This window comes from Apostichopus japonicus, chromosome 21 (genome assembly GCF_037975245.1).
Source record: "Apostichopus japonicus isolate 1M-3 chromosome 21, ASM3797524v1, whole genome shotgun sequence".
NCBI classification, from domain to species: Eukaryota; Metazoa; Echinodermata; class Holothuroidea; order Aspidochirotida; family Stichopodidae; genus Apostichopus; species Apostichopus japonicus.
Genome location: NC_092581.1, coordinates 4,383,755 through 4,404,634, shown reverse-complemented (window position 1 = coordinate 4,404,634; position 20,880 = coordinate 4,383,755). Strand labels below are relative to the sequence as shown.

Below are 20,880 nucleotides of genomic sequence, written 5' to 3'. Positions count from 1 at the left end.
TTTACAGATATAGATTTGATCATTCATAAAAAATTGTATTTTAATTTAGTTGTTGAAGAAAGAAGTAATTACGACAATCTGATCACGAAAAGGAATTTTAACCAATGAGATTGAAGTCGAGCTTTCTTCCATATTTTCTTTATAAAGTAAAAATTAAACTAGTTTGCGGTTAGTGATCATCGCTATGAAAATCACTATTATTCGTTTCGATAAAAGCGATTGATATTATTATGAATAACCGCTATTTATCAGCTTTTGCGATGATTTGGTCATTCTTTTAAAACTAACGTCTCTTAAAATATGCTGTACAAAAACGTCGACTATAGCCTATAGATAATTTGCATTACTGCTATTACCATGGTTACTTCGAATGACAGGGTTACCTCGAATGATAACGTAATATATATATATATATATATATATATATATATATATATATATATATATATTTATATATATATATATATATATATATATATATATATATATATGTATATGTATATATATATATATATATATATATATATATATATAAATATATGTATATATATATATATATATATATATATATATATATATATATATATATATATATATATATAGCCTATTTCGTTTGTACATGGAGTATACAATAAAATCTACTTGATAGAATGGTCAATGCCTATGGCAGGAAAATTGAGTCGCTGCAATAACGTTAGCGCGGTATCTCCTGATATAATCGAATTGCGTTACAAAAAGGGTTTAAAGTGTTGTACATGCAGTTTAATCAAACTATATGGCACCTTACCTTGCCTATGATTCTGTGATAATTGGTACATGAAACCCTTTATCTTGTGCATGGAGTACTTTGCCTTCAACATTCATGACAACCTGTTTTCATTGTCTTTTGAATATCAAAATCATTTTTTGTTGTATATGATAGATTTTCGTAATTCATTGCTTCACAACTTGCATGCCAACATTTTACTCGTTCGTGAGCGCTGACCGTACAGCGGTAATAGAAACAAAATGTACAGCGACCTTTTTTTTTATTCGTGCAAGAATATTCCCATTTTTGATGATCCTCTTCACAACCGTCAGCATATGTACCAATGGGTTCGACATCATTTTTGTTCCTTCCGGTGGAGTAACACAAGCTGACTGACCCTCCTCGCTCCCTTACCCCCCCCCCCCACCCACTTCCGGTATTTTCATATGGGTTTGTTTCCGGTTGTAATTGAAATGGTTGATCTCACCATTGAGTTAATTTTAGTTCTCGACATCAACGAAGATGACAGATATACAAATACATGCGCGTAGTTTCATTTTGTGAAGGAGAAGGAATGTAAACAGTGCATGTTATCCGTACGATCTAAAGATAAAAATCTTCATATGTTACACAATTATTATTTGGGGGGTTGGATGGGGGGTAACAATTTGACAGGTGGGTGGGAAATTGACATCATCCTCCACTACAGTTGTAATCGTTATTATTTATGTATTTACTGTTTCATCTTTCTTTCTTTTTCTCAAAAGGACTGGCTCTCACAGTTATATAACTAATATTTCAGCTGCAAATGTATAAACGACTGAATTACATAATCTGTCACACATAAGCGCTTAAAGGAGCAGAATTGTTGTGGTTTTCATCTTTTGCCCCATTCTCTCCGTTTCGCTCATTTTCATGGACTTCATATCCATCTTCTTCAACTTCCAATTCAATACTGGCACTGGAGGAAAGAATAGCCTTAGAACTACCGTTCGTATATTTGTATATACGGTCACTGTCGAATTCAGCCTCGATTGTTTGTGTGCACAAGTCGTTGAAACTTTTACTGCTCCCGTTGCTGAGGACGTGGGTCGAGATTGTTCTAACCGGAGAGTGCGGTTGATTTGACGAACCGCGGCCGCCCGAGTCACTCTCCTCCGACCTCTTCATGCTGGGTCTCGTGGTGATGATCTTCTGATCTTCCTCCTTCACGCGATAAATGGCGTAAATTCTGACCGCGAATATGAGTACTAACACTACCGAAGGTTGAATAATATTACCGAGGGCGCTATACAGGTCTTGTTGAGTGGACTCTTGGGAGGTGAAAAATGCAGGAGCAAAGGCGATGTACACGATAAGTGTGCTGAAGACGCTGAAGGCGATGAAACGAGTCTGATTGTAATTGGCCGGAAGGTTTCTGGTCTTGATAGCAAAATAACAACATTGGAGCACGATAAATACGTCCCAGCATAGTTGGCCAACCCTATGTTCGGTCGAGACTTCACACATTAATTCGATGTATTGGCGAGTACTGGTTGGTTCAATGACGTTCACAGCGGGCGGGTCAATTATTATCCAAACGATTCCCCATATGAGCTGCAAAACGAAAAATAAATATGTAGAAAAAAAAATAACAAGTAAAAAACAGAGACCAGATTGCCAGCAGGCTTAGTGATTCCTTTACCTTGTGTGTCATTTTGTCGAACATCCAAACCCAACCCCATATGTATTTTCTGATTCATACAGTGCTAAGAGACATTTTCTGTCATACGCCCCCCTCCCATCCCCTCCCACATATACCCACTTCCATTCTGAACATTCCCTTTCCTAATAGGCAAGTGTCCTAACTTTAAGTGAATCATAGATAGTTTTTAGTATGAAATCAGAAATAGCGCCATCGGATTGAAAGAAACTTGTATATACGTACCGGCGCTAAGGATATGGTCATGGTGAGTATAACTTGTGACTTTGGACTAATGAAGCTTGGCCTCTTGCGGGTCTTTTTCCCAGCTGAAAATATCCGATACAGCCGTACAGTCATGGTTAGGAGAGAGACGTATATGAAAGAGGATCCGATACTAGGCAATATTCTCCGTAAGACACAAACCACGTGATTAGGTGGCGAACAGTACAAAACGGCAGACAGATAGGTCAAAAAGATTCCTACCAGAATAATATACCCAAGTTCTCTACTGGAGGCTTTAATCAAACGCTTTTCTCTGTTTTTCACGTAGAGGAATGCTATGACCAATTCCACGATGATTCCCAAGATAGCTATCACGAGGAGCAGCGCATTTTCGACCTTATCGATTAATTGCACAAAATCTAATGGTTGGCACTGCGTCAGTTCTTCATTTGGCCAATTGTAAGTTTGATTCTCTCTGTGGAAGCAGGAGACACATCGATCGTCAACGATGATTTCGTCATCAGCACATACTTCACAACTCCAGCAACAGGAACTCAGCAAATCGACTCTCATGACCTCCAATGGCTTACAAGGGTCGCTACAGACGGATTTAGGAATAGCTCTATCTGTGTATGTACTAGGATCTGTGGTATTCGTTACATACCAATCGATATGACCAATATCCAGAGGTTGAATGCTTTCATCTTCAGATTCGGACCATGTACCAACATTTTCAAATCGAAATTCTGTACCATCCCCCATCAAGCCTAAATTCCGAATGACATATCTCCCCTTGGAATCACCATCCGTCGTGAAAGATACTTGTCCGTTACTTTCACTCGTAAATGTGACCTCAAGGAGGTAGTCTCTCAGCAGCCGTCGGTTCTTCAAAAGAAAGTTTAGGCATTGGGTTTTGTTAACGTCTTGTCCACATTCATGTGTGATCATGTTATCTAACCCGCGGGCGAATACTTCCACCGAATCGATCACGATCGACTCATACGGCGGTTCTGGTCGCTCGTCGACGAATTCACAGTTACAGCGGGCGTAATACTCTGGTAGCCATGGATTGGTACTGTTGCGTTGGATCTCTTCAAAGTATTGATTAAACAGAGGGTGAGTGCCAGCTTGGGGGACGATCGTAAACGCACCTGTTTGTGGAATACATAGAAACATGTGTTAAAGGGTGTGAAGACTAGCGCAAAAAGAAACGTCTGATGCCGGTAATCTGACCTAGTTTCGAATGAGGTGTAACAGAAGTGTTAGACACCACCATCGATTCCAGAAAATACACACACAGCTTGCTACCGTCGGTAATTAGACACTAGTGTACAGTCAGTATATACAGCTGGGGTCAATACCCACAGCACAGTGTACAAACGATACAGCGATGGACATCTCAGGTCCAGCTAAAGATAACAAGGTATCACGTTTCATTACTGTCTGCATTTTGTAGCGACAAGAGAAAAACTTCACTTGCAAGCAACGGAAAGTTAACTTTTTAACGATGGCGGCACCCTGTTTGGGGCGAGTCTTCAATGCCTTTAAAGAGTGGATCAAGGTAGGGGAGTGGGTAGGGAGGATACAAGGAACCGACTATTCATTTATAAGGCCCCCCCCCCGCCCCACCCCTTCAAATCGTCGTCACATTTTCCACTGCAGGGTAGCCTGTTTGTGTCACTATCCCCGCAGATTGAACTCTCTACGGACGCTTCTGCTAAACTAGCGGGTATACAACGATGAGGAAATAGCTAACAGGAATATTGAATTGCTATGACATAAACTTGCGACTTAAGAAATAATGGTGGGGGGGGGGACATAAAAAAAGCAACAACAGTTGGTTGCTACTCCACAAAACAGTATGTAAACATTTTTGTAGGTCGACCAATTCTTAGAAATGTGGGTATGTGTTATATCCTACCGAGCACCGATTCGTGGTTGTCGCCAACAGGTTGCAAACCGTAGTTTCCCCACCCGTCACTCCCGATCCAAATGAAATCCCCTGCCACATCTGCTTCCCCTGCCGCCTCGAAAATGCCAGCCGCCTGTTCGAATTGTGTGAATATGATCACCACGGAAACGAGGGATTTTTTTTTCAAAGATAAGAGGTCTTTCATAACATCGCCGTAGTCGGTAGCGCCAGCTACAATACTCCGCGTGTACCCGATACAGATGTCGTTGGCGTCGGCTTGCATACTGAATTCGGCTTCGGCTGTTTTTCCGTACGTATCGTCTGAATACAGAAATGCGACATACTTCCAGTCGTACTCGATGAGCATATCTGTTATCACTGACACCTGGTGATCAAACGGAATAAATATTTCTTAAATGACCAAGAGTGCAGAAGAGACAATGATTTTTTAAAATATTTTACAACTCCATACATGTATCGACTTCTTTCTACTTTGTAAAACCGAAAATATATCAATTCCTTCACCCGGGGAGGAAAGGACCCCACCGCCATGAAAACTACACCTGTTGCACCTCCCCCCCCCTCACACCCTCCACTCCCCTTTTAGACCTTGCACGCCTCTGCCTCACGCATATTAAGCCTTTTGTTGCATGCTTTGGTCAAGCCCTGTCCGAGGGCGGCGCCAGAGAAGCCCCATTTAGTAATAAGATAAACCCTCTTTCTATTCTGTAATGAGAAAAGGATTTTTTGTTACAGTACCATTGCGATGGCAGAACTAAAAAAAAATGTAATGTAAAAGTGCCGTTATTGTAAAATTAAGGGGAGAAAAAAACACAAGTAATTCGAATTTTACGGACCAATCCCAACCACCTCGCTACTGAGGTAGGTAGGGCATACCAATCTGTAGGGATGCACCGGATATCCGGTCCGGCCGGACTATCCGGCCGGATAGTGAGCAATTATCCGGTTCCGGTTCCGGCCGGATATTTTTCAAAATCCGGCCGAATCTTTTTCAAAATCTGGCCGGATCTTTTTCAAAATCTAGCCTGAATTATTCCTTAAAAAGGTGTTGGTATTAACTTAAATCAATGTAAACTATTTCCAAAAATTAATAAAAACATTCAAAGTAAGGAAAAATTAGGTTTAACATGTTTAATTTAATTTTCTCAATGGTCTGACCCACTAAATGGGGTCTTAATTTCCCCTTCTTTATAATATGCGTATACCTCACCTAACATTTGCTCCTTGTTTCATACTTCTACTTCTTATGTTCTTTTGTGTAATGAAAAAATCCGGTCCGGCCGGATTTCATGTACTATCCGGAAAAATCCGGTTCCGGCCGGATCCAAAAATTTGGATCCGGTGCATCCCTACCAATCTTTATGGACGGGTTGGACGAGAATTACAACTTTGAATAGTGCCAGGGTTGTGGATGTGGAGTGTATGAATTCGAATCCACTGTAAAGGGGTGGGGGGGGGGGAATGGAGTTTCTCCTCCAAACACAAAATCCAAATTTAAGGCCAAATATTGTATTCTGCGGCATATCTAGCCTATTATCTAGATCTGTAATTAGGTCTAATCGCAAGGTCGTGCAAATAAATACTTCTGAAGTTTTAAAACAAACTCACGATTGACCGCCCACCCCCCACCCCCTCCCCTCCGAGTGACGGTGAAGGTGGGTTGTAGCGTCATGACCCTAACCCTCCTTTGCGCACGTCACTGTTTTGAAGTCTTCAATTATTGACTTTCTGTGCCGGCTATCTGGAAATAATTGTCGCTTCATAATCTTGTCAATTTGGCTCTGTCATATAGACATTGTGACTGTATAATTTCGAGTTATTGACGGTTTTTTCCCCCTCGAGTTTTGACTCTAATATTTCACCCAAGTATTTCATTCAAGTAAACCTTTACCCAGGGATGTGCCCAGGATTTCCTGATTGCCGGGTATACTGATCGCCGTCCTGGGGAGGGTCTAAGGGGGAGGGGTGTCCCTCAGAATTCTGGCACTTGTGTAGCTTTTTAAGCACATAAGCAAGTACTACTTTTGCTAACAATTTACATTTTGTAATTTTATTTTAGTGAAATATATTACGTACCTGGTAAAAGTTATTAGTTTGTTTCAAAGAGATTTTACAAGGGACCGATTGAGAGCCGTAAGTAATGTTTCTCGCATGCGTAACTGGTGCATTATTGGTCTGTATGATATTGGCATAGGCCCAATTTATGTTGAATATATTGTTAGGAATGTCGGGATTTTAGATAACAAGAGTGCTGGGCGGGATTCACGATTTTTAATACAGTGCTGGGCGGTAATTTTTAGTCCTGGGCGGGGCCGCCCAGTGCCGCCCAGCGTGGGCACATCCTTGCTTACCTGGAATTTATCCGGTGGTACAGTCCTCAGAAAGTACGGATATCTGTTGCTGTTACTTAGTTCGTCACTTGTCGAAAGAAAACTAATCAGGGAGATGTTGTAAATACCCAGCAGGGTCGTGGCTTGTAAACTCGATGAACTTCGCTGCGGGCCCACCACTCCGATGACGTCATCACGTTCACGCAATGACGGAATAAAATTGAGGGCGTTCTTCAAAGTCTCTGAGGTTGACGAGCATGTATCATAGATCTCATACCCAAGGGTTATCCCGTCGAGAATGCCACTGTCGTTGTTAATCTTAGATACAGCATACGCTATTCCTTCGACACGTCGCAGTGCTCCCAAGTCCCTCGTCTCGCCACACTTCCGTATGGTGTCGTTGAAGAAATGTATGGGAACCAACCCGCCTATTATTAAGTCTCCTGGCTGTCTATAAACTTTCACGTTAGCTTGACAAATGGTTGAAACAGAGACTACAAAAGCAAGGAACGTCTTCAAGGAAAACATCGTCTGAAGAATAAATGAAGGAAACGAAAATAGAATAATTAATCAATGTTAATCTGATGACCAGGGGTAGCCGGGAAGGAAGGGGATGGGGGTAGGGTGTCCCGATATTTTCCACAATAAATGACTTTACGAGGTAATGACCCCCTCCCACAAGGGACAAGTCTAACGCCAGTAAATATTCTCAAACCTAGGTCGAGGCGCCTTGTCAAGATTGCGCAAACGTCAAAGCTACAAACTTATGGTAGAAAAGATTTAAATTATTGAAATAAGACCGCGATATGTAAACTTGTCACAGTTTTTCTTCCATAAATTATGATAATGATGGATAATCGGATTATCAAACCGGTGCTGTGGCCGAGTGGACAAAGGCGGTGGCATTTGAAGCAATTAAGTTTAGCAATCGGGAGGGTCCGGTTTCGATACCCGGCCGGGTCATAGTAAGGTGAGTTTTGCATCCAGGAGCAATATACAGTTTTTCCCATCTGAAATGACTTCCTAAATTTGGAAAGATTCCAAATGTGAGCTAAAATGGTGAATTGGAAGCCACCCGACGTGTAAGTTGTAATCCATAAGCCCTTGCGGGGTTTTCTCACATTTGTGGTCGCTTAAGCGTCGTAACATTAACTGCTACTGATTATTATCATCATCATCATCATCATCATCATCATCATCATCATCATCATCATCATCATCATCATCATCATCATCATCATCATCATCATCATCATCATCATCATCATCATCATCATCATCATCATCATCATCATCATCATCATCATCATCATCATCATCATCATCACTATTATTACTATTATTAGTCAATACCTTCTGGTGTGCTGACACCAAACAGAGAATTTGCCTAGCAAGATTTTTGAAAGAAAACTTAACTAACTCGAAAATATCCAGGAAAAGAAAGTAAATAACTAAGCACTTCCACTATCACGAACATATTAAATATTTTAATATGATCAATATATGTAAATACATTAATATGATTAATCAATAATCACTTACGTCATTAACTGTACTTTGTCCATTTAATTTTGAAAAGTACGTTAAGTACATTGCTACCTTGCCTAGTTACCAAAAAACTTAAAAAGTCATTTTGTCTTTAATTGGATAAAATAAAATTCTTTGTTGTGGGTTTTGTTTGGACAATTGAAGTAAGTTATACATAATTTATATTAACTATTAATATAATATTGTTGTAGTATATAGCTGTCGTCAACGCACCAAATATCACAATTGTCAAGAGAGACCAAACGGAAAGAAAAATGCGTTTTTGTTTGTTAATCTGGTGAAGCATGCAAAGATAACAGATTTAAGCGGTACATGTTGCGTCCTAACTTATAAACATGTAACTATTCGCGGATAAAAATAGCAATTTATAAGATGCTCGTTTCGCCCCATGCTGCAAAAATACTTATTACGTCACTTCCTGTAGGGATATGCTTTGCTTAAAATTGGTTGAGAAGATGTGTATAGTTGTACTAGTATTCAGAGTGCAGTGGAGACAGGTTAGCAAGCTGAATTAAAAAAAGCAGGTCAGGTATATTAGCTTTCCTGAAATTTGGCGGGATTTGCTTGGGGAAAAAAAATGGAAATTGAATGAGAATCTATAGACTTGACATATAAACAGATATCCTAACAACCCCTTCTCCATCTTCTTGAATCATACTATAAGAAGGAAACAACGATGACTGTATCAAACAAGACTATAATCTATATAAAAAAATAAGAGATATTATGCAAATTGTTTAAAACTATCCATATGTTACTATTAGGCTTCCTGTTAAGTTTATTCTAGGAACTAGGATCCCTGCTCATATTAATAAAATATGTTCTATCTTTACTTTGTATTTTCTTCACAAAAGAACATATGTCTAAGTAAAAAAATGACAAAATTGTTGTTTTATCATACAAATAAAGACAAAAATGTGTGAGTGGGTGTGGGTGTTTGTAGTTTAATTGAGCTCTTCTGTGGTTTACACTTTGCAATACACACTTCGCCATACAAATACGTCGGCGGAAGTCATAGCAAAGACTTTAATTATAGAGCTTCAATAAAGCACTTTTATACAAACAGTTATCAATTTCATTCACCCTTCGCCCTGAAGTACTTTAATGTTCATGATTATCGATAAATATGCTAAAAACTGCTACGAATTGCTGCAACATGTCAAATGTTCTTTCCAGGAAAAGCTTCTGACTTTATTAGTTATTCTCAGACATTAAAGCAGCGTTCATATTCGACACATATGTGGTTCGATGAGGTAAAAAGAAGAAAAAAAAAACTCTTTCAAAGGAGGAGTTAATCCAAGTTTTTTTTCATTATTTGACATTGTATTATATTTTGGAGGTAAAAATGCTGAATTTCAATAGTTCATCCACCGATATGAAACACACAATAACGCGTAAGTTTTTGCTTTCATAACATAAAAACACATGAAGTCAAAAACAACAAATAAAACCAAAATAATAATAATCAGAAGAAGAGTTAAAACCTTACTCCATCTTTTGAAATCAGATTTCTGATTTTGATAGGAAGTTTTACCAAACTAAAATACCGAGTAATATAAGCCCAGTCAATATAAAGTAAAGCTGACCTATATTTTGACCTTTGACATCCACAGCGGGGAGTGTTCATGTACTCGGGTGGATACACATAACAAAGTGTGAAGTTTTTCCACCATCTTCGATTTTTAGTAGATTTTCAAAAAATTGACCTTTAACCTCGACAGAAAACAAGACAATACGGCCAGCTCCACAAATACGACAATGACCACATTGTTTGAGTGACAATTGCGCCAAGTTTGCAATTTTAGTTTAAAAGATCAAAGCCATTAGTATAGACCATATGCTGAAAATGGTGTCTGGAAATGAACACCCCTTTAAAAATTAATGGTGAAAGAATAATGGATCATATACAATGTTTATATATTGAGAACCAATCAAACGTTGAATGTTAGCTCATTAAACAGAAGTTAATGTAACTCAACACGCGGAAAACGGACAGTGTTACGCTTTACCATGTATACAACTCCATAATTCATCATTCGCTTGTATACTACTAAGAAGAACCTCAAGTAGGGTAAATTTGGACCATTTTCATATTGTCATTTTACTAGCAAACTGTTCTTCAACGTTTCTGTCGTAAATCATTAAGAGGGTAAACAATGCCTTCATGTTATAAGCTTGATCAATCATAATACCCCCAAAAAAAGAAGGTTGATTTGATAAATTCTATAAATGCGGTCAACCTGAAAACTTATCAAAGAGACTTAGCGTGTTCGCTCTATGGCATCAAGACGATATCTTTTGAGTACTTTATTCAGAACACCAAAAGTCATCAGTTTTGACCTTAAATTTTCAACTGACCTAATATTTCAAAAGAATTCTGGCGTTTTTGAAATTTCAAAATATTCACAGACTTAAAGCAGCGTTACATTATAGAGAAATGTCTCTGTAAAAGAATCAAAAGTATAGTATGAAATGTTTCCTGAAAGGTAGTACTTAATGTAGCATGCATAGATTCCTGATGTGTGACTTGATTAATTCACTTTGGCTTCGGCTTTGAGTACAACGTTTCTGTGTATGCTGCAGTGTTGGACGAATCTAACCGTAGTATAGTCATTACCGACATTGCGATCCGCGATACAGTCATTGCCGCCTTGCAATCCGCGGTCCTCCTCACAATTTTGCAAGGTCAGTAAGAGTGATTCTATAGTTTTTCCCTTTTGGGGCACCAAAAATGCATTGGAGATCAAAACTTAAATGGTTGTTGAAATTTGCGCACATGTGAAGACCTCTGTTAGGACGCCAATTTGGACTGATTCTCCTACGCTGTTATTAATATGGATGTTTGAAAAAGTCAACCTTATCGTGAAAGTGTTAAAGGCGGTAGCTGTCTTTTTATTACGTCACACTTTATGTGGTTACGAGAGTGTTTTTTTTGGGGGGCGGGGGGGAATTGCGGAAAGGGTAATTATTTCACACAAAGAATGTTGTGCAGATGTACCTTGATAGGTCATATTATACAGATTTTACTGAGCATTTAAAAATTCAGAAACGACAACTTCCTGTATAATGAGACTGATGGAGCACATTTCACATTCAGCTAAACTAGTGCATATTCATTATTATGTAAATGAGTTAAATCATATTCTTCCGCTGTTTCACACGCATAAAATACATTTTGGTGCAATTTCTATGCAACAACGTTATTTCGCATCAACAACAACTGTATGTTTTGTTGAATATCTCACGACCTGTTGATAAATCAGTTTCTCATTTTATGAAGAAAGAAAAATTGAAATTCTAAAACATACTTTTTCACTTAATTCCACCATTAATTTTAAGCGGCCGAGATAATGCACAAAGATGGTGTTCTTCAGATATATATAAAAAAAAACACAACTTTGTGTAAAATTTGTCGTAGACAAAAAATGCCTTTGTTGGAATAAACTTTGGTAAAAATTCCTTTTCTAAAGATAGGATCCAACAAAGAAAAAATTATGGTTTTGATCAAATGTTGGGAAACGTTATCAAAGTATGTGCAAATATATCATATTTCATCACAGACGCAATGTTTTAACACGATGCAAATTCCCCTCAAGCAGTCATAAACATTCAATTTTCAACGTTTCCATGGCAACGAATTGTCATATCCGATAACATTTTAGGACACGAGCCCACATAACAATGCACTTTTCTTTCTTACCTATGCGCATATAAAACCACATTGACTATTACAATAGTTTTCAACCTGAGTCCTGTGTTTTCGTAAGTGGCGTGGGTATCTAATATTATTAACTTAAAGTGCATGTAAGGTTTATTTCAGTTGCTTTTCATTTCAAAAGTCAAGTTTTCGTCAAACGGTTCCCGTGAAACGAGCAGCTTTTAAGATAAACAGTTTATTTCTTTTGCAGTATACATAGCTGTTGTGATACTACCTGGAATATCAGTTCGATTCGTCTAGAATTAGACCTACAGTATGTCTGTCTGCTTTTATTGTAAGTCGAAATTACATCAAATTGCCTGGGTAGGGGTCGTATGAGGAGGGGGCGGTGCGAGGGGAGAGGGGGATGAGGGAGGGGGGGGGATGCATATCAAGCGTCATTGTCTCTTCGAGGGGTAATGGTAATTCGTTCAAAATAAAAACAAACGTGTCAGTGTTTTCCAAGTATAATGGGTGGTTTTTTTGGTTGCTACACATGAATATGGATGAAGCAAGCTTTATGAGAATTTGTAAAGCCCCGTAGAATTAAAATGAGTTTACATTATTTAAGTGCGGAGGATTAAATGACACGCATGCGCACGCATACATGAGACATTGGACGTGCATGACATGGTACTGTATAGGAAGACTGTTTTATTACTGTATATAGCAAACCCACATTAGCCTGTTATTGTGTAACTATAAAACTGTTTCATATTACAGAGTATCTCTAAGTGGTAGAACCGTACGACAGTATTACTCTATACCACAATTGTACTATAACTGTATTATTAATGTATAGCAAACCTGCATTGGCCTGTTATTGTGTAACTATGAAACTGTTCATAGTACAGAATATGCCTATCTGTAAATTTACTAGTCATACTATAGTGGTAGGACTGTACGACAGTATTCCATACCATAATAATTGTACTATAACAGTATTATTACTGTACTGTTATTGTAATTACTCTATGTATTATTTTGTGAATGATAGTAATATAGGCCTAACTAACGTAGCATTATCGTAGTATAACTTTACCATATCTGTATAGCATTACTGTAGTGTTACTGTCATTATTAAGTTTTCATTACTGTTCATATTACTACTATTATTAGTGTATCACTACTGTGTTATAACTGAATTTTACGTTTATTGTTACTGTTATTATTACTGAAATGTTACTGTTATTATTACTGGAATGTTACTGTTATTATTACTGTGCAAATACTGTAATGTCACTTATCGATACTGTACCATTTCTATAATATTACTGTATTATTACTGTATCGTTATTGTAATGTTACTGTTATTATTACTATGCAATTACTGTAATGTCACGTATCATTACTGTACCATTTCTATAATGTTACTGTAAATTATAACTGTATCATTACTTTAATGTTACTGTATCATTACTGTATCGTTTACTGTAATATTGCTGTTATTATTACTGTGTTATTCCTGTGTTATTCCTGTGATATTAATGCTATTATATCTGCATCATTTACAGTCCTTATTACTGTGTATTTACCGTCATGTTACCGTTATCATTACTGTATCACTGGGATATTACTATTATTATTGTATCATTACTATAATGTCACTGTTATTATTACTGTATAATTACTGTAATGCCACTGATCATTACTGTACCATTCTATAACATTACCGTACTATTACTCTTGCACTTCTTTATCATTACCGAACAATCAGGCTAAAACAATACATTGCACCTGTTCATTCATAACACCGATAAAGTGCAACTAATATAAGCCAAGCTTCGTGAGGTATGACGTCATTTGTCGAGACGACTTTATCACCATAAAACTCTAAATTAGATATCGATTAATATCAACTGGTAACAGACTCATGATTGATCTAGTTTGAACGAGCTAGCTTAAATTGAATATCGATCGCTCATATCGCCTTATATCACCCGTAAGAGATATCTAATTGTCCTTATTGCTTTAGCATTTTCTACTGTTGAAAGTTATGACTCCTCTGTACACCTCAACTCAATAAGAGTCGATTTTTGTTTATGAAACAGCCAACGCGAGGAAGATCCAAATCAATGGCTACGGAATGAGCTTGGCGACCCTTTATTGCCACTCCTGTTTCCCGTAAAATACGACTGGTCTAGGAGAAGTCATAGTTTGAAAATTAAAGAAGAAAAAAACATCCGGTTTGAACAAGAAGTTTCACGTGGCCTGGTTTCACAGCAGTTCTACTTAACGTTTTATATACGGAAGACTTGCTATACAACACTATCGTGAAAGTATATTGACCGCCGCCATTGTTGGAGATATTGAGCTAATGCTATATATAAGCCTAAATAGAGCGTATATTAACCAGATTTATCACATTTTCATGATTCATGGTCATAACAACATGAAGTATCTCAATGCCAGTGTTCTAGTCTACATAGTTGGTGTAATATAATGACGTCATTAATCATATTGAAACCCCGTTTCATCAATTCGATGATAGGCAATACTGAATTGTAAGTGTGATTTATCAATACTTGTAAATATTACCGAATACTGTTGATATATCGTTGATTCAATATGCATGTGCAACTTTTTTTATTCTCTCTTTTCATTCATCTCATCTGCTCCATGCACATAATTATGTTAAAAAGAAAGAAAAGTTTGCTTCATGACACCAAACACTTCCTTTTTTTCCCTTTATCAATAGTGCAAAGAACCTTTTAGCAGTTTCAATTTCTTTATGCTTTATGGTTATTAGTAAGTATATATAAATTTCAACACTCAAGAAAAATGAAAGCTATATGTTTGAAAATATCATAACTTGGAACGATTTTGTTAATTCTACAAAAGGTAACTATAATATTTGGCATAATACATTGTAAGGCTATACCATTTCATATTGTTCTCATAATCATAACTAACCACACATGTTCGTACTCAACCGCAACTTTTGAATTAAAGATTTCAAGATGTATTATATTCCAAATATCTCAAACTGCGTTATAACAACGCCAGAAATGGTGGTCTTAAGTTTCAGTAGACTAGCCATGTAAAGTGCAACTTGGGTTATCAATAATGTTAATTTTACTAAGGAAACTATTTGTAGCAATGATACGATGGATAAACTTGTGTACTGAAAGTTTCTTATTTTAGTATCTTTAATCTTGCTACGAGAAACAAACATCCTTCTCCAGTTTAAAGAGGTGCCTTTAAAATCATTGTCAACCACGTGGTTGCTCAATACAACGGCTGTTAACCTTATTATAAGCATATTAGCAAATCTTATAGTAGTAAGAGACAATTGCGCTAACATAGTCTGTTGACTAGACAGTTGCCTAGGCAACTGCAATGAATACCTAGGATGGTACCCATTTACGTGGGATAGAATGTATCATCCCATTCAGCTTTGTAAAAGCAAAGATTGGACAATTAAATTTAGCAATAAAAGCAGTATACGACAGAGGCCTGCCAGACATGTCATACAAATCCCTGACATACAGCACATTTGAATTAAAACACTTCTTGTACCAAACTACTTTATTATTCATCTTGATTAAGCTGTTGTTCCAGATAATCTGATCACCGTATTTCGACACCGGGGTTTCATAAGTGAGATCGCTCCAAGCAAAACAGCACTTGCGCCGGATTAAACTCGTGTTTACCTTCTTAGAAATATCATTTCCCTTAAAATTACAGCTGAAAAGAGAACTCTTATACTTTCTGAAAATTTACACTTATTTTTACCTTGGATTACAGAATATCTACTGTTAATTACTTATGTTATAAGTATGTTATTTAACGCGATTCGGACCTTTCGTTTCTACTTTAAACTTTCGAGAAGAAGGGCGGAGGAGGGGGGGGGGGGGGGAGAGAGAAAAAAGGAAGATCAGCACATTTTGCTATTCGCGGTATCAAAACGTCAAAACTATATTTCTACCCAGAGTGTTCCTTTAAATTTACAACTAGGTACATCCTTCATCAATTAAGTGTATTACGATATGCTGAGCATTTAATCATAAATATATATATATATATATATATATATATTCGTTTTCTATGTAAATGAAGTACGATACAGGCCTATAACGACTTCCGTAATTTTCATTTTGTGCAGTCCCGTCGTCACGGAGTATCATGATACAATAACACGCAACTGCTTTTAACCGTTCGTGTGAGGTTTATATATATATATGTGGGATGATATTAACGACTTTTTTTGCATCAACCAGGATAATGCAAGTCTCGGTTTAAACACCAGGCATCAAATTACTCATTTACATAATTATACATCGATGCCGACACGCAGAGATAATTTATAGGTACATCATACTGTGTGTGGATAATCATATCCATACATACACTGGCAATAATTTTCTGCATAGGTACAACATTTGAAACTTTGACTCACCATGCACTGATATATAGCAAACTATTTGGATACTTTTACATATTTCTGAGTTATCTTATTTGTATTTTTTTTTTAAAGAAGTTGTATTCTAGTTGCTATGGATATTTTTACTAGTGTTGTCAATGTATATTTGACGTAGAAGGTATAGGGTGTACTACGCCTAGTGGCGTCGCCAGACATTTCAATCTTGGGGGGTACTCGCGGGGCACATCACTTATTTAGGGGGGCACAGTATTTCTTCGTGGATGCCGTCCTGGGGGAGGGGAAATTTTTGATTAATTAAGAGTCCTTAGATGCAATCTGGTGCTATATTTTGCAACTTGAAGTAACTTTATGTTCAAGAATTTCGGGCTTAGTCTGTCCGATGTTTATGGTTTTAGTTGAGGCAGATTTTGTTTTTGTATATATATATATATATATATATATATATATATATATATATATATATATATATATATATATATATATATAAATATATATATATATATATATATATATATATATATATATATATATATATATATATATATATATATATCCCCCAACAAGTAAATCGATATTATCATAGCGTTAGTACATAATGGAAAATGACTCCTCGTTCCATCTGCATTCGTAGAGTACAGTATAATAACAAACATGTATGGGGTACATATCCTGTACTCGTTTTCTGGTATAGTTGACTGTACTATATTCAGGGTATTCGCTGTCAACCCCTAATAGTCCTGTACTCGTACCAAAGGGGAATTCCACTTTTACCCGAGTAGTTCTACCCGTACTACAAGAATTGTACAGTGCTAATCTAATTTTCATAGTGGTGCCCGACAAAATTTGGTATACACGATTGCCAGAAGCTGTCTCCGGCCAACACAAGCATCTATACTTAAAGCAACATGTCGGGCCGCTATACCAGTATAACATGAAGTAATGTATTTGACACGAGCTAATATCTTCAAGTTTAGATACACATTTTTTTATCATAGCTTTATCATATACACATCTCTGTCAGTAAAGATTAATGATACTGCCAATACTTTCAGGAAATCATCAAACCCTTAAAGTCTCAATGTGTGTTTGCCAAATGTTAACTTCGACCTTTCCAGTTTATACTGCCCTGAAAGCTCAGTAAAAGTAACACAGTTCTATGCAATTTCCATTTTAATAATCATTATTTTTGTTGAGTTATCTCTCGTTAAACATTTTAAGCTGAATAAAATTCGTCAGATTTTTTAACGAGTCCGTAAATTCTACAAACTTCACTCAAAATTTGCAAGCCCCGCCCAGCAGATCATGCGCCAATCAAATCTCTCTGGGTTTTTTGCGACCGTTAGGCATAGGACTTCCGAGTGGACGATACGAGTAAATATATGTTATATTTTGTGTAATGAACATGCTGATATGGGCTGTCGCGGTGATTTTACGGTAAATCGTTCGCACCATAATGAAAACAGAAAATAAATTTCTTTCTTTCGATTGCGACAGCTTTTCTCCATTAAAGCCACCTGGTCAGAGTGCATTTAGAATAAGAAACATTAAATCTGCTTCGGAAGTTTGTTTTCCAAAATTCATCAGCAAACACGTATTGAGACTTTAATAACACTTTGTGGAAGAAATATCGGCCATAAAAAATCCTTATCTATTTTTTTTTTACATTTTTTTTCTTTTTCCCTTTTCCTCTTTGCTTTTTTTAATCACGAGTGAGAAGGTCGAAGATGTCATTTGTTTCTTGGGTTAATTAAAACTTAATGAAGCTAACGCCTCATTAGTTTGATCAAGTTATCACTCTAACACAAAAAAATACAAAGCTTTGTGGAAGAAATATCGGCCATAAAAAAATCCGTATCTATTTTTTTCCCATTTTTTTTCCATTTTCCTTTACCTTTTTACTCTTTGCTTTGTTTAATCACCAGTGCGGAGGTCGAAGATGTCATTTGTTTCTTGTGTTAATTAAAACTTAATGAAGCTAACGCCTCATTAGTTTGATCAAGTTATCAATCTAAGACAAAAGAATACAAAGCGTCAACAAGTAATCGATCCTCATACTAAATTGTCCCAAGCAAAATGTACGTGTTTTTAACTGCTCTTCGGGAGCTTATTACGTTTTCAAGCAATCCCTATGAGAAGTTTCTGCTGGCCGATGTTGATTGCCTTAGCTAAATTACTGAAAAGTTCTACGTATTTAGGTCAACACCACATCCTCACAGCATTTGGTATAGCAAAGATATGCATATTTTGAAATTGCAGGGAGGGGTGCAGTTTAAAAAAAATATAAGATTTTGATGCAAAAATTTGCGATGATGATATCCAAACATAAGATGATGATTTAAAAATGAAGTGATGATGTAAACACATACTGAATATGTTAAAGTAGTATACGAATGTGATATAGAAACATAAGATGATGATGTAAATATACTATTATGATGTAAACAAATGCGATGATGATATCAAAACATATGGTGATGATGTAATAAAATGAAGTGATGATGCAAACACGTACTGAATATGTTTAAGTAGTATACGATGGAGATATAGTAACATAAGATGATGGTGTAAATATATACTATTATGATGTAAACAAATGCGATGATGATATCAAAACATATGATGATGATGTAATAAAATGAAGTGATGATGCAAACACGTACTGAATATGTTTAAGTAGTATATACGATGGCGATATAGTAACATAAGATGATGATGTAAATATATACTATGATGATGTAAACAAATACGATGATGATATCAAAACATATGATGATGATGTAATAAAATGAAGTGATGATGCAAACACGTACTGAATATGTTTAAGTAGTATACGATGGTGATATAGTAACATAAGATGATGATGTAAATATATACTATTATAATGCTAACGAATACGATGATGATATCAAAACTTAAGATGATGATAAAACTATACAATGATGATATAAACTCCCACGATCATGATTCAACAATATCGCATAGTTTTAAGTCTTTTGGCCTTTCATGACCTTGACCTTCCTCAAAGAGGACAATCGGTAGGTATTGTCATGGTTACACAAGGGTAATTAGTAATTACGTCACCTGCTGCGTAAAACAAAATGGCGACTATGCCTCTATAGGGTATCCATTATAGTGTATAATTTGAATGGTTAATCAAACTATATATACACCCTGGAGGGGGGGGGGGGGCTTTATAACTCAATGCATATATTTTCATGATGTTTCTAGAAAATAGCGCCAGATCTGACTTCAACGAAATTTGCTTCAAGGAAGACCTATAAAAGAGCTTCTGAACCTTTGATATGCAAACGATAATGGAAAGAAATATTTTATAAGTGAAAGAGTGGAGTGTATTTTATAGCCTATTGGTATAGTCTTTTTGGAGAAACTGGGAGAAAATGATGGTGTTTAATGAAGTGGCTGGTCTGTCAAGTTTAAACGTAAAGTCACAGATCGAACAAACATTTGTCTTGAGTGACTAGAACAATACATTAGTAATTAGAACTGATGAAGTATATACTTCACGTTTTAAGCATCATCATAAAAACGGTTTTCAAGTGATCTTAAAGCAATCATTCGAAAATATTTTTGATTAAAGAAATCGCTTATGTGCAGTCGCTTATGTGCAGTTTATCAGCGTACTTAAGTCTAAGTAAAATTTAAATTACATTATTTTCAAATAAAGCAGAAATAGATAAAAAAAATCAAGCTTGAGATTTGCATACGTGTAAAGCAGGTGAATAATTCTGACATCAGATTTAAACTTTCTGTTCGAAAAAAAAATGTTTAGGTAAGTAATTAATTACTAAATCTTTTTGATGAGTGTGTTTCAGTTTTCCCAAATGCAATCTCATTGTTTGAGAATTAAAATCCAAAAATGTTTGTAAAATTGCTAGAATCGCAACCTGACATGCTTTAAAACTATAACATAGAATTTTAAGTCATTTTAAGGACATATATCTTGAAAGAAATAGAAATTTGAAAATATTGAAATGACCTTATATATTCCACTCTGTTTAGTTTTGTTGGATATGCCTAGTATCATCGATAAAAAACTTTAGTCAAAAGTTACCGAAATTAAAATAGGTAAATCCTGATTGTTTCTCAATTCCTTTGGATATTGCCATATCTTTTCTCCATCCGTTTTTAAAATCTTTTTTATTTTGTCCAAATATTCATTTTGCCCGTTGATGACATATACGTACAAAGAAATTGTTTACCTTACAACACACATACCCTTTCCTAAGCGACGCCTACGTACGAGTCGTGGATACAACGAAGGTTCATATTATTGGTAATGTTTAAACATAAGGTGTAACTAAACATTTAAGCCC

At 36.3% G+C, this 20,880-nt stretch overlaps 1 protein-coding gene across 2 annotated transcripts in view; it reads right to left on the bottom strand.

The window, feature by feature from the left end:
• Window positions 1-556: 556 nt before the first annotated feature.
• Window positions 557-20,880, bottom strand: part of LOC139962502 (metabotropic glutamate receptor 3-like) — a 38,015-nt gene continuing 17,691 nt past the window's right edge. Inside the window, exons 2-5 of one of the 2 annotated variants that reach the window (XM_071962524.1) lie at window positions 6,939-7,448; window positions 4,576-4,951; window positions 2,676-3,805; window positions 557-2,344 (exon numbers count right to left, since the gene is read on the bottom strand). In XM_071962524.1, the coding sequence (XP_071818625.1) occupies window positions 1,586-2,344; window positions 2,676-3,805; window positions 4,576-4,951; window positions 6,939-7,448 (2,775 nt within the window). In that variant the 3' untranslated portion in view covers window positions 557-1,585. The remainder of the gene's footprint in view (window positions 2,345-2,675; window positions 3,806-4,575; window positions 4,952-6,938; window positions 7,449-20,880) is intronic. The other variant, XM_071962523.1, reaches the window with a different exon arrangement.